General features: G+C 39.8%; 1 protein-coding gene across 7 annotated transcripts in view; it reads right to left on the minus strand.

The window, feature by feature from the left end:
* The window catches only part of Kank1 (KN motif and ankyrin repeat domains 1), a 198,353-nt gene that overhangs the window by 6,530 nt on the left and 176,240 nt on the right, over nucleotides 1-15,583 (minus strand). For 6 of the 7 annotated variants that reach the window (XM_048806854.1, XM_048806855.1, XM_015492895.2 and 3 more), the window contains 4 exons: nucleotides 5,482-5,679; nucleotides 5,039-5,147; nucleotides 3,742-3,984; nucleotides 2,447-2,534 (listed from right to left, as the gene is read on the minus strand). In XM_048806854.1, coding sequence (XP_048662811.1) covers nucleotides 2,447-2,534; nucleotides 3,742-3,984; nucleotides 5,039-5,147; nucleotides 5,482-5,679 — 638 coding nt within the window. The remainder of the gene's footprint in view (nucleotides 1-2,446; nucleotides 2,535-3,741; nucleotides 3,985-5,038; nucleotides 5,148-5,481; nucleotides 5,680-15,583) is intronic. The other variant, XM_048806856.1, reaches the window with a different exon arrangement.

The raw sequence follows: 15,583 nt of genomic DNA on the forward strand, positions 1-15,583 counted from the left end.
CTGTTCACAGTATTACATTCTAATTTCCATAAAAGAGGTTGTACAGCATTGTTAAGAGCAATGGGGCTGGAGCAACACCCTCTCTCCCCTGGGTTCCTTCATGAGGAGCAAATTTCCAAAATTACCCTGGGGAAGTTACTTATTCTGCATCTGTTTCCTTGCCTGGAAACTGAGGATATCTTCTCTTTACAGTGTTTGTGATGAAGATAAAATGCTTAAGCCTGGCCTTACTTATGAGCTAATAGTTTGGAATTATAGTGGCCTTGCAAATGATTTTCAAAGAAATCAGGAAGACATTAATTAGCCCACTTATAATTACACTGCTTCCTTCCAAGCCAGACCAACTGCAACTCTCACAGCTCCTCCATAACTCTAGGCTGGAAGCCCATACAGAGTGTAACCAATCAATTCTGACTCTAATCCCAAATGCAAATGTTCAGCCATTTTGTTATAAGAACAAAAATAAATCTGGAAGAAATTGCATTTTTTGTTAAGATCAACTGCATGGGAAGACCTTAGACCATGACATACAACTGCGGGGCTGGCTTCATGTTCAACTTGGGCACGAATTGGGTAAGAGCCACTAAATTTGAGGTTAGCCTGGGTAACTTAGCAAGAACCTACATCAAAAAAATGAGTAGATGTAGCTCAGGGGTAAAGCACTCCTGGGTTCAACAAAAAACAGTCTGGGGAGTAAAAAAATTTTCATTTTCTACAAATCTATAACATTCAAATTTCTTTGGACTCATCACACAGAAAGAAGGGCTATTATGTCTGCTGGCTGTCCTAAATTTATTACTGCTAAAAATTGGTGTCCTGACAGGATTGTGATCACTCATATGTCCACAACTTCACACAATCCAAAAGTAACACTTTTACAGTGAAAGAAAGTTCAACAAAATATATGGATCACAGTCTATGACACCATGCTCAGCAATTTGGGAGATGCAGAAATGTGAAGTATTTCAGACAGCATATAACCTCATACTCTAATAACAGTAAAAGAAAAAACTTACGGCTATAAAATCTGGGGTCCTAAAGCATCTATTTTAAAGTCAGGCTAAACCTGATGGGATATTTGACACTGTAGTGACTGTTCATGGCTTTACTGTCTGACTGAGGCATGGTCTCATACTAATGAGTTTCAGTGTGAAATTCTATGTAACCCTTTGACCAGGAAATTTATGCATTTCCTTTTGAATGTCACAGCCACGTTCCTTTCTCAGCCCACTAACCAGAAATAAAGGCTTAGCTGGCTCTGATAAATTTAAGTTTATATGGCAATATAAATAAATGACACCTGAAGTTAAACAAAAAAGTGCCACATAAGGTCATATGGTTTAATTAGAATAAGCAAAACACAAACCCAAAGTCAATATACATCTGATCTATTCCCAGCACTACTAACCTAATCAAGTAGCTGCTGCTCCAGGTAAGTCAATCTTCAGGCCCTCAGTGAAGGGGGCGCTGAACTAGACTAGAGCACCCTCATGGGCAGGTGTAGCAGGTACTTCTGCCAGCCACTGCAGATTTTTAACAGTGTGATGGAGCTACAGGATTCCAATTATGTTTGTCATGTAAGAGGAAAACTATCTAGGATTAGATAATTCCTTAGGTCCCTTCCACCATTCTGATTTCGTAACTGAGAGCCTTATAAATCAGCTTTTTCACCTGCTGCTGCTTTTATTTAGCATTAAACATCAGTAATGTTTCAGATGTACACTAGTATCTGAACACCAGAAGCCACATTTTCTCAATGCACTGAAGATGGAGCTATAAACTGTGGTTCTAGCCTAGGATGGAAGCTACACAGTCAAAATCCTCAGTGCATGAAATGGTGACGTGCTAGGCAATAGTATCATACTAACCATCGCCATAGAAATATTTGTGTGTCCTATGTTGTATCTGTTCATGATCACTAAGGCAACCACAACCTTTTTGCTTCTGAATCTTTCAAACTGAAATGATAAGTGCACATTATTTTTTGTTTTAAAAAAGTCTTTGCCTACATTCCATGTCAGAACACAATATGTAGTTTCATAACTGAAAGGAATGCTAACCTCAGCCCAGATAGCATAGGTTTCCTTTAAAAAAAATAAACCAACTTAAAAATAATTCTGGGATGCTGTTCTTTCAATCAGAAGGTTCTGTGAACAAAGGAAACAAAGATGATTGCCTGCAATTAGCTCTCCCTTCTATCTGCAAGTCTGTGCTTCATAAATGCCTCCACCCCAAGAAAGTACAGGGTGGGTAGAGGACATCCAAAGTTGGGCCTCAGGAAATAGTGTGCTCCTGGGAGCTGGACAGCACAATGCTCACTCCTGCTAGAAATAGTTCAAGGAGAAGCCTGAATGCAACAGCAGCTCTAGGGCAGGCTGCTGATAACCCTGGCAGCGGTGCCACTTGGGTACTCAGTACAGACTCTGTGCCTATGGGTCAGACTCACCATATCTTTGCTGGTCAAAGCTTTGGGATCATTTATATTATTTTTCAGTAAGTTGCATGCAGACAACATCTTTTCACTCAATTCATACCTAAAAGAGGGAGAAATAAAGATAGTTCAGGAATGACCAGAAAGGGAAAGTCATTTTTATCTTAAACCTACTAACCCTTTCACAGACAAGTGGCCCTGAGCCATCCTGAGCAGGTTGTGATGGTTGGAGGTACCTCTAGGCATCTAAGATTGATGTTATCATATAAGCCAACATCTCTAGCCAGAGTTCAAGGTCTCCTTGTGAAAGCAGCTTCTAGATAGACCAGTTGGGACTTCATGACATTATGGAGTAACATTTGGAGATATTTTTAATCCTTAAAGGCTTGAAGAAGCCTAAATTACCACACATCTGGTAACTCAGAATTATTTGTTCAACCCATACAAAAATTTACACATCAGATGACATATGGTAAACAGATTATATCTCAACAGAGTTGTTTTAAAAAAAAAAAAAAACAGATGACAAGACATTTCAAGCCATTTGAAACCACTTGGAAAAATAAACTAGAAGCACTTACCTTGTATTAATGCAGTTAACTATCATTTTCAAATTAAAGTTTTCTAAAATGTTTATATTTCACAGAAGGAAAAACCATATTGAGGTACCTATCTTCTCTATTCTGTCCTATTTTATGAGCATCAAATCCTTAGTTACTAATTGTCTTTAAAACTGAATTTTTATGTACATTTTTGGGCCAACCAGAGTTTCTGATCTTTTATTTCAGCTGCTATTTATGATATCACTAAATCCATTGTTATGTTCCCGATCACTCAAAGAGCAGTGAAACAGATACTTATGATCTTTACAGTAAATGGGATATTTGGTTGAGGCAAAGTACATGATCCTCATCACCCAATGGTAATAACAGTAATGATACTTGCATCAAGATAAATGACTAAAGACAAAATTTAAAAGTGTGCTAGTCAGCAAAAATTTCAAATCTGTCTTTAAGTGTGAGGTATTCAAATAATGGAACCTGTAGTGGCTAGTGGTTCCATGTGTAAAATTAGATAGCAAAGAGTTCTGAATTCAAAGGAGATGAGCTACCAAGCCATTCTCTTTGCTATCCTAAGGGATCTAGGAGTTACCATATGTAGTACTTGTTTTATTAGAAGTATGTACATCTGTTCAAGATGCTAAGAAATAGATCAAACAAATATACATAATCTCAAAAATCTGAATCAGCTAATTCTATTGACGAAATACACTAACATGGGAGAGGGGAGGGGAGGGGAATGTACCACACCTCTCTCTGATTTCCACCTTCTCAGGTTCACATTCTTGAACCTGCATTTCATCGTCCACCCTGGTAGACTTGAAACCTTCAATATTAACAGCATGGTGCCCTTCTGCCATTCCCCGAGTGTCGTCTTCCTCCTCTTCCTCCTCCTCTTCTTCAGGAGGATACTCAATGACATCACACTCATCATCTGACTCGGAAGAAGAGCTTTCATCTGAGCTGGAATCATCACTTGAAGTTGTTTCATACCTAGGTGGCAATTGGGATTTCAGGAGATGCAAGGTGTGCCCATAAAGACCCAGTGACAGAAATATCTATGAGGGCAAACCTGCTGATTGGCTGCAGAAATTTCATCAGTGGCCTGGTGGGTTTTGAATGGGTTCTGATTTAAAAGGGCCAACTTGGGCCCATACACTCCTTGTTAAAAGAACAACATGGGACTTCTGGCCTAGAACAAATCGAGATCTGCAGTTGCTCATTATTTATCTTCTCCATTCATCCTATTTTGCCCCATTCATTCTCCCAGTGTTAAAAGATCACATAAGTAACCAATAGTCTTCTGATACATGTCCTCCAAAATCTCCTGGGACATATTGTGCCAAATATAACTTAGAAGATTTGGAAAACAGGTACCATCATGTCAACCCTGGTGACTCACTTTCTTATAAGTATTAACTCTGCACCATTGCTTTCTTGTTGGTCTATCAGCCAATTGTTTAGGTTCAACTATAAGAAGATGAAGAATCTTAACTATTTACCTGAGCCAACTAGAAGAGACAGAACAAATAACTAATAAACATTCTATTCAGAAAGCAAAGAACTGATGGCATGACTAGGTTGCTCTTCAGGTGAAAGGCCCCATGGTTTTGTTCATGAACATGGGTTGCTAAGCAACCCATGCTGAAGGAGTGAATGACAGTCACTGGCCCAGGGAGTGATGCGCTCCACCTCTTTCTGCTCCTTTCTGAGTTCTAGCACAGGTAAGTACCAGCTGTCCAACACAGTGCAACCACCTTGGTGCCTGCTGCTTTTGGTTGAAGACCCTTTTTTTTTTTTTTTCCAGATAAAAGATGAGATGTCAATTGCTCAGCTTCATCAGGTGTCCTTAAGAGAGTGATACATCCTTAAAGAAAGCAAGAGGAAGGGAGAAGAGAAGCCCAAATGCACCTTTCTGAGAAGGGAATCTTCCATCACCAAGATGTGGCAGCATCCCAGACTAGGTACCTTGAAATGGGATTCAAACAGGAGGCAAAGAAGACAGATACAGATGATGCTGAGCTATAGGACCACCATCTTTCCTTACCCTCCGTTAATGCCGACAAACTGAAGATTCTTTTTTGCACCATTGGAATCTTTGTTCCCATCTTTCTTCTTCATGATGGACTTCAGCGTATTTTCGTTATTTGTACATACTATAAAAAAGTGAATTGAGGTGATCAAAATTAATATAACTTGAATTCACACCAATTCCATTGGAAAAGTATGTGCATGCAAAGACAATAACTCAAAGTTCCATTAAAAACGTCCTTTAAACAGGGGGTGGGGACTATTAGTACTTTGAGACATCACAAAACAGTGACAACTGGCATTTTTATCAGGCTCATTTTTGCTTTGATAATCTTAAAGACTAGGCCTTCTTTCCAACCATCTGCATGATCTTTTCTTCCAGGTCAACTTGTAAGGTACAGTGTCATTCAGTTGGAATGTCCCTAGAGACCTGATGTCAAGGCCCCTGAGAAGACTCACCATATAGGCCTGCGGCTATCTGGTCATCTGTCAGGTTCACCAGGGCTGGTACACTTTCCTGGGAAGGGAAGCCATCCTGGCTGTTCTTAGGCTTTCCTTCTGTGGTCCCCAGTTCTTGGACAGGCCAGGATAACTGTGTGCTTAATAGCCCTCCTGACTGAAGGCCTCCACACTTACAGGTACAATCCAAATTATTTCCTGTCAGGAAAGAGAAGGATATAGAGTGTGTAATGCTGGGAGTGGATGAAAGGGACTTAAATTTTTTTTGTTGTTTAAAAAGGTTCTTGCAACTTGGTCTTTTAAAAAGTGTTTGTCCCTGCTGTGTTTTACTTTCGAGTAAATGGGAATACCACCTAAACCACTTAAACTCAAATCTCCAAGTCCTCCTTTGACTCAATCTTTCCTTTATTATCACATCTAGATATGCTGAGCTATGTTACTAGAGATCCACAGCATCTCCTCTTTTCTCTCTGCTCTGGCTGTTGCAATCCTTGCTTCTAGAGCAGCATCCTGCTGGCCCCTCTTGCACGGCTATTCCCGGGTCACACTGATGCAGAGCAATACCCAACCCAGCTGTGATGCCGTCATTAGTCCAGCTAAAACAAAACCTGACGCAACCTAAGAAGTAATCCCTTTGGAAAAAAAGTGTAGTCCACACCACCAGGACATGCGTATCAATAATTTTTTTTTTGGGGGGGGGGTACTGGGGATTGAAACCAGTGACACTTTTACCATTGAGCCACATCCCTGGTTCTTTTTATTTTGCAGTGGGTTCTCACTAAGTTGCTTAGGGCCTTTGCTAAATGGCTAGTCTCAAACTTGCCATTCTCCTGCCCCAGCCTCCTGAGTCACTGAAGATCCTAGCCAGAAACTCTAAACTACCTATAATCTGGTATCTTAATTCCCACTGCTCTGTCTAGAGGGAGGGCATTTCTTACCTCCTCATGGCTACCATAGCTTACTCTCTTCCACCTGGAAAGCCCTTCTTCCCACCTCCACTTGGCCAGCCCCTCCCATCATGCCCTCTTCAGGGCCTTCTCTGATCTCCCTCATTGAAAACAGCTCTCCTTTCTCTGAGCTATCTCAGTTCATCTTCCAATCCTTTTCTGGGACCTTCATACCAACTACAAGATGCTTCTTGTGACCGTCTTAGATTTCCTTCTGGACTTAAATGTTTTGAGGGCATGAACTAGTACTGACCAACTTTCCATTGATTGGTGTGGATTTTAAGTCTTTAAATCCATAGGTTCTTCTATTTAAACATGGCTTTTAAATTAGGGGCTGGGGACATAGTTCAGTGATAGAACATTTATCTGTATGTGTAAGGCTCTGGGTTTGATCCCCAGCATTGCATCAAGGATAACACATACACACACCCCTGCGCACGTGTGTGTGCATACTCACATACAAATATATACACTATAAGTGTACTATGTTTTGTTGTGGTAGTATAGTTTATATAAAACCAAATTTAAGCATACAGTTTGATGAGTTTTGTAAATGTACATGCCTATGTAACCACATAAGATATAAAATATGCCTAACAACCTAGTAAACCCCTCTCTCATCAACTTTTTGCAGATAATTTATCCACCCTGAGGTGCCAAATGCCCTAATTTCTCTCACCATAACTTGGTTTCGTAAGTTGGGACCTCTTAAAGCTTCTGTAATAATGGCCAAGTCCCTCAGGCGAGAGTATGAAGCTCCTTCATCTGCCAGTGGAAGCTGCACTGCTCAACCACTCCTACCCCGCATGTGCCCAGGGTGGTCTTGTGACTTCATTGCCCAGGACTCTTTCCTAAGCAGACTGTTCACCAGGCCTGGATTTTAGTACCCTTCACCAGTTAAGTTCTACCCATGTTCTTTTTAAGGCTTATCCCAAATTCTATTTCCTCTATAGTCATTTTTCTTTCTTTCTTTTTTTTTTTTTAATAAATGGAACAAATTAGTATTTAGTGACAAAGAAGTAATATACTATATGAAGGGCTCATAACAAATTAATAAGGTTGATATTAACACTATAGTCATTTTTCTAGGATATGATTCCAGAGACAGCTTTTTTTCCAACATTGCCCTGTAGCACCTACTGTGCAGACTAAACTATGCTCTGCCCTATTTCTTGGCTTCACGAGTATGCCCTCCAAGAGGCGGTAAGCTTGAGCCCCTTCGTGCTGGATTTTAATCTGCCCTCTCCAGTGCCTGGGACAGCATTTAACAATAGGAGGGCTTTCACAAGTGCCCATGCATTCAACTAGAAGAGAGTCTGTTTGAGACTAACAGGTTAAGGCCAGAACATCATTAAACATTAAGCTAGTTCTCATTTGTCAAGGGAATCTGCTACCCTGCATTGCCAGAAAATCTTTTCACTCTGGCTGGACTTGAATGGCTCTTACCCAATTCTCTGAGCTCATCTGCATGACTTGGGTGGACATTTACGTAGCATGGCAATTCACTGCCATGTTCAAGCAAAGTGAAGGACAGGTGCAGTCAAGAGAGCCAGGGATGAAGAGGTTAACTACAAAATCCAGCAGTCCTAATCTGGCTGCCTCTTAGTCTCCCGAACTAGGGGTGGGGCTTTTTAAATTTTTAAGTTGTAGATGGACACAATACCTTTGCTTTATTAATTTATTTTTATGTGCTGAGGATCGAACCCAGTGCCAGGCCAGTGCTCCACTATCAAGCTACAGCCCAGCCTGGGGTACGTCTATACAATGCACTATCTGCAGGTGGCCAGGCTTCAGTACTTTTAACCTCTCCCTAGGTGATTCTGTCATGCAGTCAGGATTAAGAACTACTGAATTAAATTAACCAAAATAGAACATGCCCTGAAAACAAGAGTGTAGACTCCTCTCTGGTCTCAACTCATCAACTTGGACCCACGTGAATTCTCAGGAATTGGTGGAGGTTTTATTAACAATTGTGGATCACTGGTGCTAGGAAACCCTGGTGAACATGGAATACTACCGAAACAAGAGCAATGAAACAAAAGAACTAATTATAAACACTCTCAGAATTCTGACCCTCTGACCTACATGCTCAAGATTCCCACCAGTTAACAGCTATTTCCAAAGACACAACTGGGGCGTTAGAGAAGAGGGGAATGGAAAACCCATAATGAAAAATTTACTTCACAATGCCTTGAACTTTAAGAATGTTGGAAGGAAGGAAGGAAGGAAGGAAGGAAGCAAACAAGCAAGCAAACAAAACCCTGACCCAGTGAAAACTAGAGCTGGGAGAATTTTACAGACATCCTTTTCTCCAGTCTGCTGTGATATTTATCCATCTAGAATGGATATTAGTTGATGAAATATACCAAACTTGTTAGGAAATTAACTTTAGAAATGTATTAAAATGGATGTTAAGTATTACTGTTGACAGATGGTAACTTTTGTGACATGTGAATCCATATTTTTATTTATAATGTCAAGTGCTTTCTGAAAACAGCTCTGAATCATGTGACCATCTAATTAACCATGTTGCGTAGCCAACTTCTCAGCTAGGCCTTCCAACTGGATATCTAGCTTATTTGTCAAGAAGGACTGAAATTCCAGATTCATTATGGAAGTGAGTAAAGTATTTAGTAAATTATTATTTCCCCAAATATAAGAATTCAAAGGAATCTGAGATAGTTCTAGTTTTCCATAAAAAGGGTTCACCATGAATTCACACTTTTCAGCCCAAACATTTGAGGGACAAACAGCAGAGATTCTTCATGAAGGACCACCTTCTATCTTGATGTATATTATTTTTTTCAGGGAAATGTAGAAGACGTTTGGCAGAAGACAAAGGTCAGTCCCTTTCTGTTTCTATGCTCTCCTCTCAGGACTCTGCCTGAAGGTCACAAACAGCCAACTCAAACTGGAGATAGAAAACTTAATTAATCAGAGCTGCTGTTTAATCGTTTCTAGATCCATTTTGATATTTTCATGGGAACATATCAAACAGCTGCCATCAAAAAGGGGCTACTCATTTAGAAATTAAAATGCTAGAGTGGATTAAGAATTAAATTCTCCCTCACCACAACCCCACCCACATGTAATTAAACGCCATTCTAAGACTGGACCCAAAAAACCTGATAGGCTACATTAACTAAAGCTGAGTTTAAATGTGCTCTGTGTTCCTCCCAATAGTGCTAAGGCCTCCTCCTCCTCAGACCTCTGAGACCTTGATGGCAGCTGAACTCCGAGCACTTTTTATTTGCATAGTACTTGGTACCTGATAGATGTTGCCACAGGTGATCATTCACATTTTGGGGGCTGTCCTTGGCTTCCCAACTGGGTGGCAGGTTTTTCAAGGTACATCTTTATATCTCTTTGTTGCAGTATCACATTTTGCATATACTTGACATTCAATTGATACTGATAGGGACAATGCAGACTTAAAAATCTTTACTGAAATATGCTACTCAGAAAACAAACAGCTATAGCCATCTTCCAATATCAGTTACATTTGTCATTTTGACTGGACACTCATGAACTCCAACTCATTTCTGTACTTGACAATTACTAACGTCCATACTTTAGCCCAATATGAACTGAATACGTTGGATTCATTCAGCGTGAAATTGTCAAACATGCATCTTTCTCCAGAGCACATTTGCATTTCACTAATATCTATTTTAAATGATTAGTTTAAGAGTTTCCAAACAAGTGTCAACTCAAGGCTCACCGAGGTGATGAGCAGATTAAATCTTTGGAAGATCTTTTCCTCAGGACTAGAGTGTTTTTTACCCCCCAAGGTCTCTAACAGATGACTTCGATCTGCAATTTCAGTCTTGCAGAAGGTCAACTATTCCTTTTGAGTATCTAAAGAAAATTATGCATTGTCTTCATGAAAAGCCCAAATGCAAAACTATGTGTGGACTGGGGATGTGACTCACTGGTGGAGCCTAGCACGCATGAGGCTCTGGGTTCAATCCCCAGTACCACAGAAATAAACAGTAAAACTGTTCATGAAGCTGTGGGCTCTGTTCCAAGGTCATTTCCCTGAAATTGGATCTGGGGTGCCTACTGGGTGGTAGGAGACCCATGTGTTTTAGGAAAGTTTCTTCAGCTGAATCTGATGGTTAGCCTTATGAAGGCATACTTTTATGGAAAAATTCTGCCAGATGTGATGACCTACACCTTTAATCCCATATACTTGGGAGGCTGAGGCAGGAGGATCACAAGTTCGAGGTTAGCCTGGTCAACCTGGCAAGATCCTGTTTTAAAATAAAAGGTAAAAAGGGCTAGGGATGTAGCTCAGTGGTAGAGCACCCTTGGGTTCAGTCCCCAATACCCATCCTCTCCCCCACTCCACACACAATCCTGCTGAGAGGGCCCTGTGAGAAAAATCTAAAAATCTAACTCAACCCTGTCATTTGACACAGGAGGATGTGGGGGCTCGGTCTTTCTCACACACGAACATAAACACTCTTTTCTCTTTCTGATACTACAAATTACTAAGTCAGTCACTACCAGCAGTCGATTCTCCTGACATCCAGGCCAGTGGGCCCTCCACCACACCATGCCATTATATATCACAGGGCTCCAGAAACACTAGGTTTGGATTATTTTGATGCTCTTGCTTGCAACATTTAAAAAAAAATTTTTTTAAGTTGTAAATGGACACAATACCTTTATTTTATTTATTTTTACATGGTGCTGAGGATCGAACCCAGTGCTTCATACGTGCAAGGCAAGTGCTTTTCCAATGAGCCACAATCTCAGCCCTTGCAGCATTTTTTAAAGTGATAAAAACAGATAATAAGAACATGGTGCCTTATTTGAAACAGAAGACAATTAGAAATGTACTCTGTAACAATGTCATTTCCCTGCTTTTGCTTTTGCTTAGATCTCCCTGAAGAAACATATTTTATCAAACCCCAAATAACCAGGAGTGCAAATATGGAAGCTAACTTGAAAAGCAGTACTTTTGTTTGAGTGTGAGAAACAAATTTTCTACAAACTGGGTGGCAGGTAGTTAAATTCTTAAAAAAAAGTGGAGTTTATTTTTTAATTGTAGTTGGACACAATACCTTTATTTTACTTATTTATTTTTATGTGGTGCTGAAGATCGAACCCAGGGCCTTGCACATGCTAGGCAAGCACTCTACTGCTAAGCCACAACCTCAGCCCTGAACTCCACTTTTATTTTTATTTATTTATTTTTTCCTGGTTGTATAAAAAGTATATTCACACCAATTTGTGTCTTCATACATGTACTTTGGATAATAATGATCATCACATTCAATCTCATTAATTACCCCATGCCCTCTCCCTTCCCCTCCTATCTCTCTGCCCTATCTAGAGTTGTCTGTTCCTCCCATGCTCCCTCTCCCTATCCCACTGAATCAGCCTCCTACATCAAAGAAAACATTCAACATTTGTTTTTTTTGGGGGATTCGCTAACTTTACTTAGCATTATCTTCTCCAACTCCATCCATTTACCTGCAAGTGCTTTGATTTTATTCTCTTTTATTGCTGAGTAATACTCCATTGTGTATACATGTCACATTTTTTAATCCATTCATCTATTGAAGGGCATCTGGGTTGGTCCACAATTTAGCTATTGTGAATTGTGTTGCTATAAATACTGATGTGGCTGTGTCCCTGTAGTATGCTAAACTCCACTTTTAGAAATAGTTTTGTTCGTATTTGCTCAAAGACAGTTATATATATTTTAGAGTATTTTTTTAACTGCAAGTAATTTGTCTAGAGTTTTCTATTTTTTCCCCCTCTTTCCAGAAGGAAAAACAACAGTAACAAACATTAACTCATCACTCCTCAAACCAGTACAACTCAATTGATGTATAGGAAAAATAAATATTCCTTTCTAAGGTTTTTGGTGACAATAGAAACTTATTTCCTCTTTTCAATTTCATGAAAAAATATTAAATGCATGAAACTCACACTACCAGGAATTTTAAAAACTTGGTAGGACACCTTTGATGACCACTAAATTTCAATTCATTAAAGCCATGATATTCTCTTTCAAATCCTGGGAAAATGTGAGTGAGCTTTTAGGTTAAAAAATAAATAAATAAATGAAATAAAATACATAGGAAGACTATGTATGATTCAAATCTTGTTAAAAACTTAAGTATGCAGTTGTATAAACTGAGCACATAGTTGTTTTGTAAGGGTGGGTTTTGCTGTTTTGTTATTCTACACTGTTAATTTGTAAGCATATATTCCAGTTCTAAATCTAAGAAACTGAACAAGAGTATTGGGCACTATGATGCTGCTAAAAATAATGTTCTGCATACTTAAAGGAGTATCTTTTAGTATCTGTCTTTAGTAAAATTCTACAGATTGGGCACTGATACGCCTCATTTTGAGCTTTAACACTGACTCTGAATATCATATTAATTTTGCTTTGCCATTTTTTCTCTATATTTTGTTATCTTGATAAAATTGTTAGTTAGGAAGGTGTAATAATTGGTGGGGGGAGGTCACAAGCCAGAATTATGAATGTTAAAATCTGGATTAAGAACAAATGACCAGGGCTGTGGCTGTAGCTCAGGGGTAGAGCGCTTGCCTAGCACACATGAGACACCGAGTTCAATCTTCAGCACCACATAAAAATAAATAAATAGGATAAAGGTGTTGTGAAAAAAAAAAATCTTTAATCTCCAGTTCTGGAAGTATTCAAAATGGTGGTGGCCAGCTCTTCTAGAGCACTCAGACCCTGCTGCAGACACTCCAAATGGTCTACTCCTATGACTCACCCCATCTTCACTATAGTCTGTGAGGGAACAAAGACAACTTGTCCTGGGGCAGAGACCGCCTAGTTTCAGAGCCCAAATTTAACTTCTTCAAAATATAAGGTTCACACAAGAGATTAGATATCAAGCCCAAATTCTCTATTATCTTTTTTGGGGAAAGAAATGTGAATGGATACCTTTCCACACTCCATTATACCTCTCAGTACAGATACACATTCTATACAGTACTACTCTGTATTGTAGGGTGTGCAGTGTCCCTGGTACATTTTGACACACCTTGTTGCTTCATAGCTGGCAGTTATTAGGAATCTCACCTTACTATATCAAGCTGCCTTAAGTACCATACTGTGGGTTGAGCTCCTAACCTAATTCTTTCCTCATTAGAACATTAGAGCAAAATGGTTACAAATGTGATGTGAATTAGACATACTTTAAAGTTATCCCTGTGTGCTCCAAGAGAGGCTGCCACTATGACTAAGTGCTACTAAAAATACTGATTCTCTGGCTCACAAGTGCTGTAGGTCTCATGAATTTTAGCTGATTAATTAGGTGCTCATTTGAAGGGTCAGATCCACAATGTGACCTGTGGAATGTCAGCATGACTGGAAATACACCAACACACACTGCAGCACAGCCAGACAAAACTTGCTCCCCAGTCTCCGAGGGCCACCAAAATTACTCCAGTGTTACAGCTGAATATTTTAGGCAAGAATGTGAAATAAAAACCCTATTTTGAGGAGGAGGGAGAAAGGCTGGGAAGGAAATGCTTTCATGATCCTCTGTGTCATATCTGGAGGACTTTTAAGAATTTTATTTTGACTTCAACATCTGACACCATGATTTGTAAAAGGATGTGGAAGCAGACATTATTAGTTACCTAAGACATCACTTATGTCCATGTATCATTTTAATCCTGCTTATCCTAAATGACTCCCATGTCCATTTATTTGGATTCTAAAAGGCAAAAACCCACACATCAGCTGTCACATTCATTGTTTTTTCTTCCACAATAAACTATCTGTCCAATAGAACAGATACTAAAAATTAATACTCTTTCAGGTTTGAAAGCGGAAACATAGGAAGATGTAATCTATTTCAGTCCATTTTAATCACTGCCCTCTCAGGCTAATAAAGGGAAACAGAAAGACTGATATCTTATTGAAGTCTATTGTGCACATTTCAACATGAAAAAATTAATTGGATGCACACCCATGGCCAGATCACACTGGTTTGTGAGGACTGGAGTGCCAAGAACGGAAGCTGGGCAGTGCCAAGGAAGGTGTTGTGCACTGTCAGACACACAGAGTGCCCGACACCAGGGAAGTCATTTGAATGAGGCTTGCAGGGAGAGATTTCCCTGGGCAATTCCTCATTGATGAGCTTCAGTGTTAAGGAAGGCAGAGGTGAGCAGGAGTCCCAATGAATAAGGGAAAGAATGAGAAAAGCAAAAAAAAAAAAAAGAAGCTCTACCAAAATGAGCAGTGGGAAGAGACCCCTCCACTCAGATTTCTTGCTCAAGGGTCCCTTAGCTCAAATAGCCCCACCTATCACCACTGCCAGTCCCTGTCCCCATAACTGCAGTCATCATCTTCACAGTATCTACCACTATGCAGGTCTCTTTTCCATTACCTGTGCCCCGGACTAGAACATAAGCACTGAGGGGAGAGGACTCTTGTTGTGCCTATCCTGGAGATGGGGTAGGAATTCAAAGACTCTTTGCTGTATTAATAAAATGAATGAAAGTCTCTATCCCCTCATAAAACTTGACTGATAATATACTGGTAATTGTGGGTACAAACAGAATAGAATATTTTTTTGGATAGTTCTATATAAAATGAACAAGTAAGTAACTGAAATACAAACAAGAAGGCAGCATAAAACTAGCAGCCACAGGGGCCAACGTCTAGCCAATCAAAACCAATTTACTACCCCCCCCCCCATTAGTCCTCAGCTACGGGCTAAAGTAACCACCAGAGTTGCTTATGGATTGTGATTCTTGGCTTTCATTCTATTACCATTCTAGAGCTTTCTTTATGATTCCACAAAATGGCTCCAGCAGTTTAAAAAAAGATAAAAATAAAAAATTCCTCGGTGGGCTTGGTGGCCTGGAAACCAGCTACTCACAAGGCTGAGGTAGAAAGATTGTAGGTTCAAGGCCAGTCTCAGCAACTTAGCAAGACCCCATCTCAAAAAATAAATAAGAATTAAAAAAATTAAAATAAATAAAGGGAAGTAGTTCCGCCACAGAGCACTGGCCTAGCTTAACAAGACTCCATGTTCGATCCCTAGTACCATCCCTCACCATTTCTTATCTCCTGAGAAGACATCCTTCCTGCTATGGTTTGAATGTGTTCCCCAAAAGTTCATGGGTTGGAAACAATCCCTCTGCCTCCATGA

This window comes from Marmota marmota, unplaced genomic scaffold (genome assembly GCF_001458135.2).
Source record: "Marmota marmota marmota unplaced genomic scaffold, marMar, whole genome shotgun sequence".
NCBI lineage: Eukaryota > Metazoa > Chordata > Mammalia > Rodentia > Sciuridae > Marmota > Marmota marmota.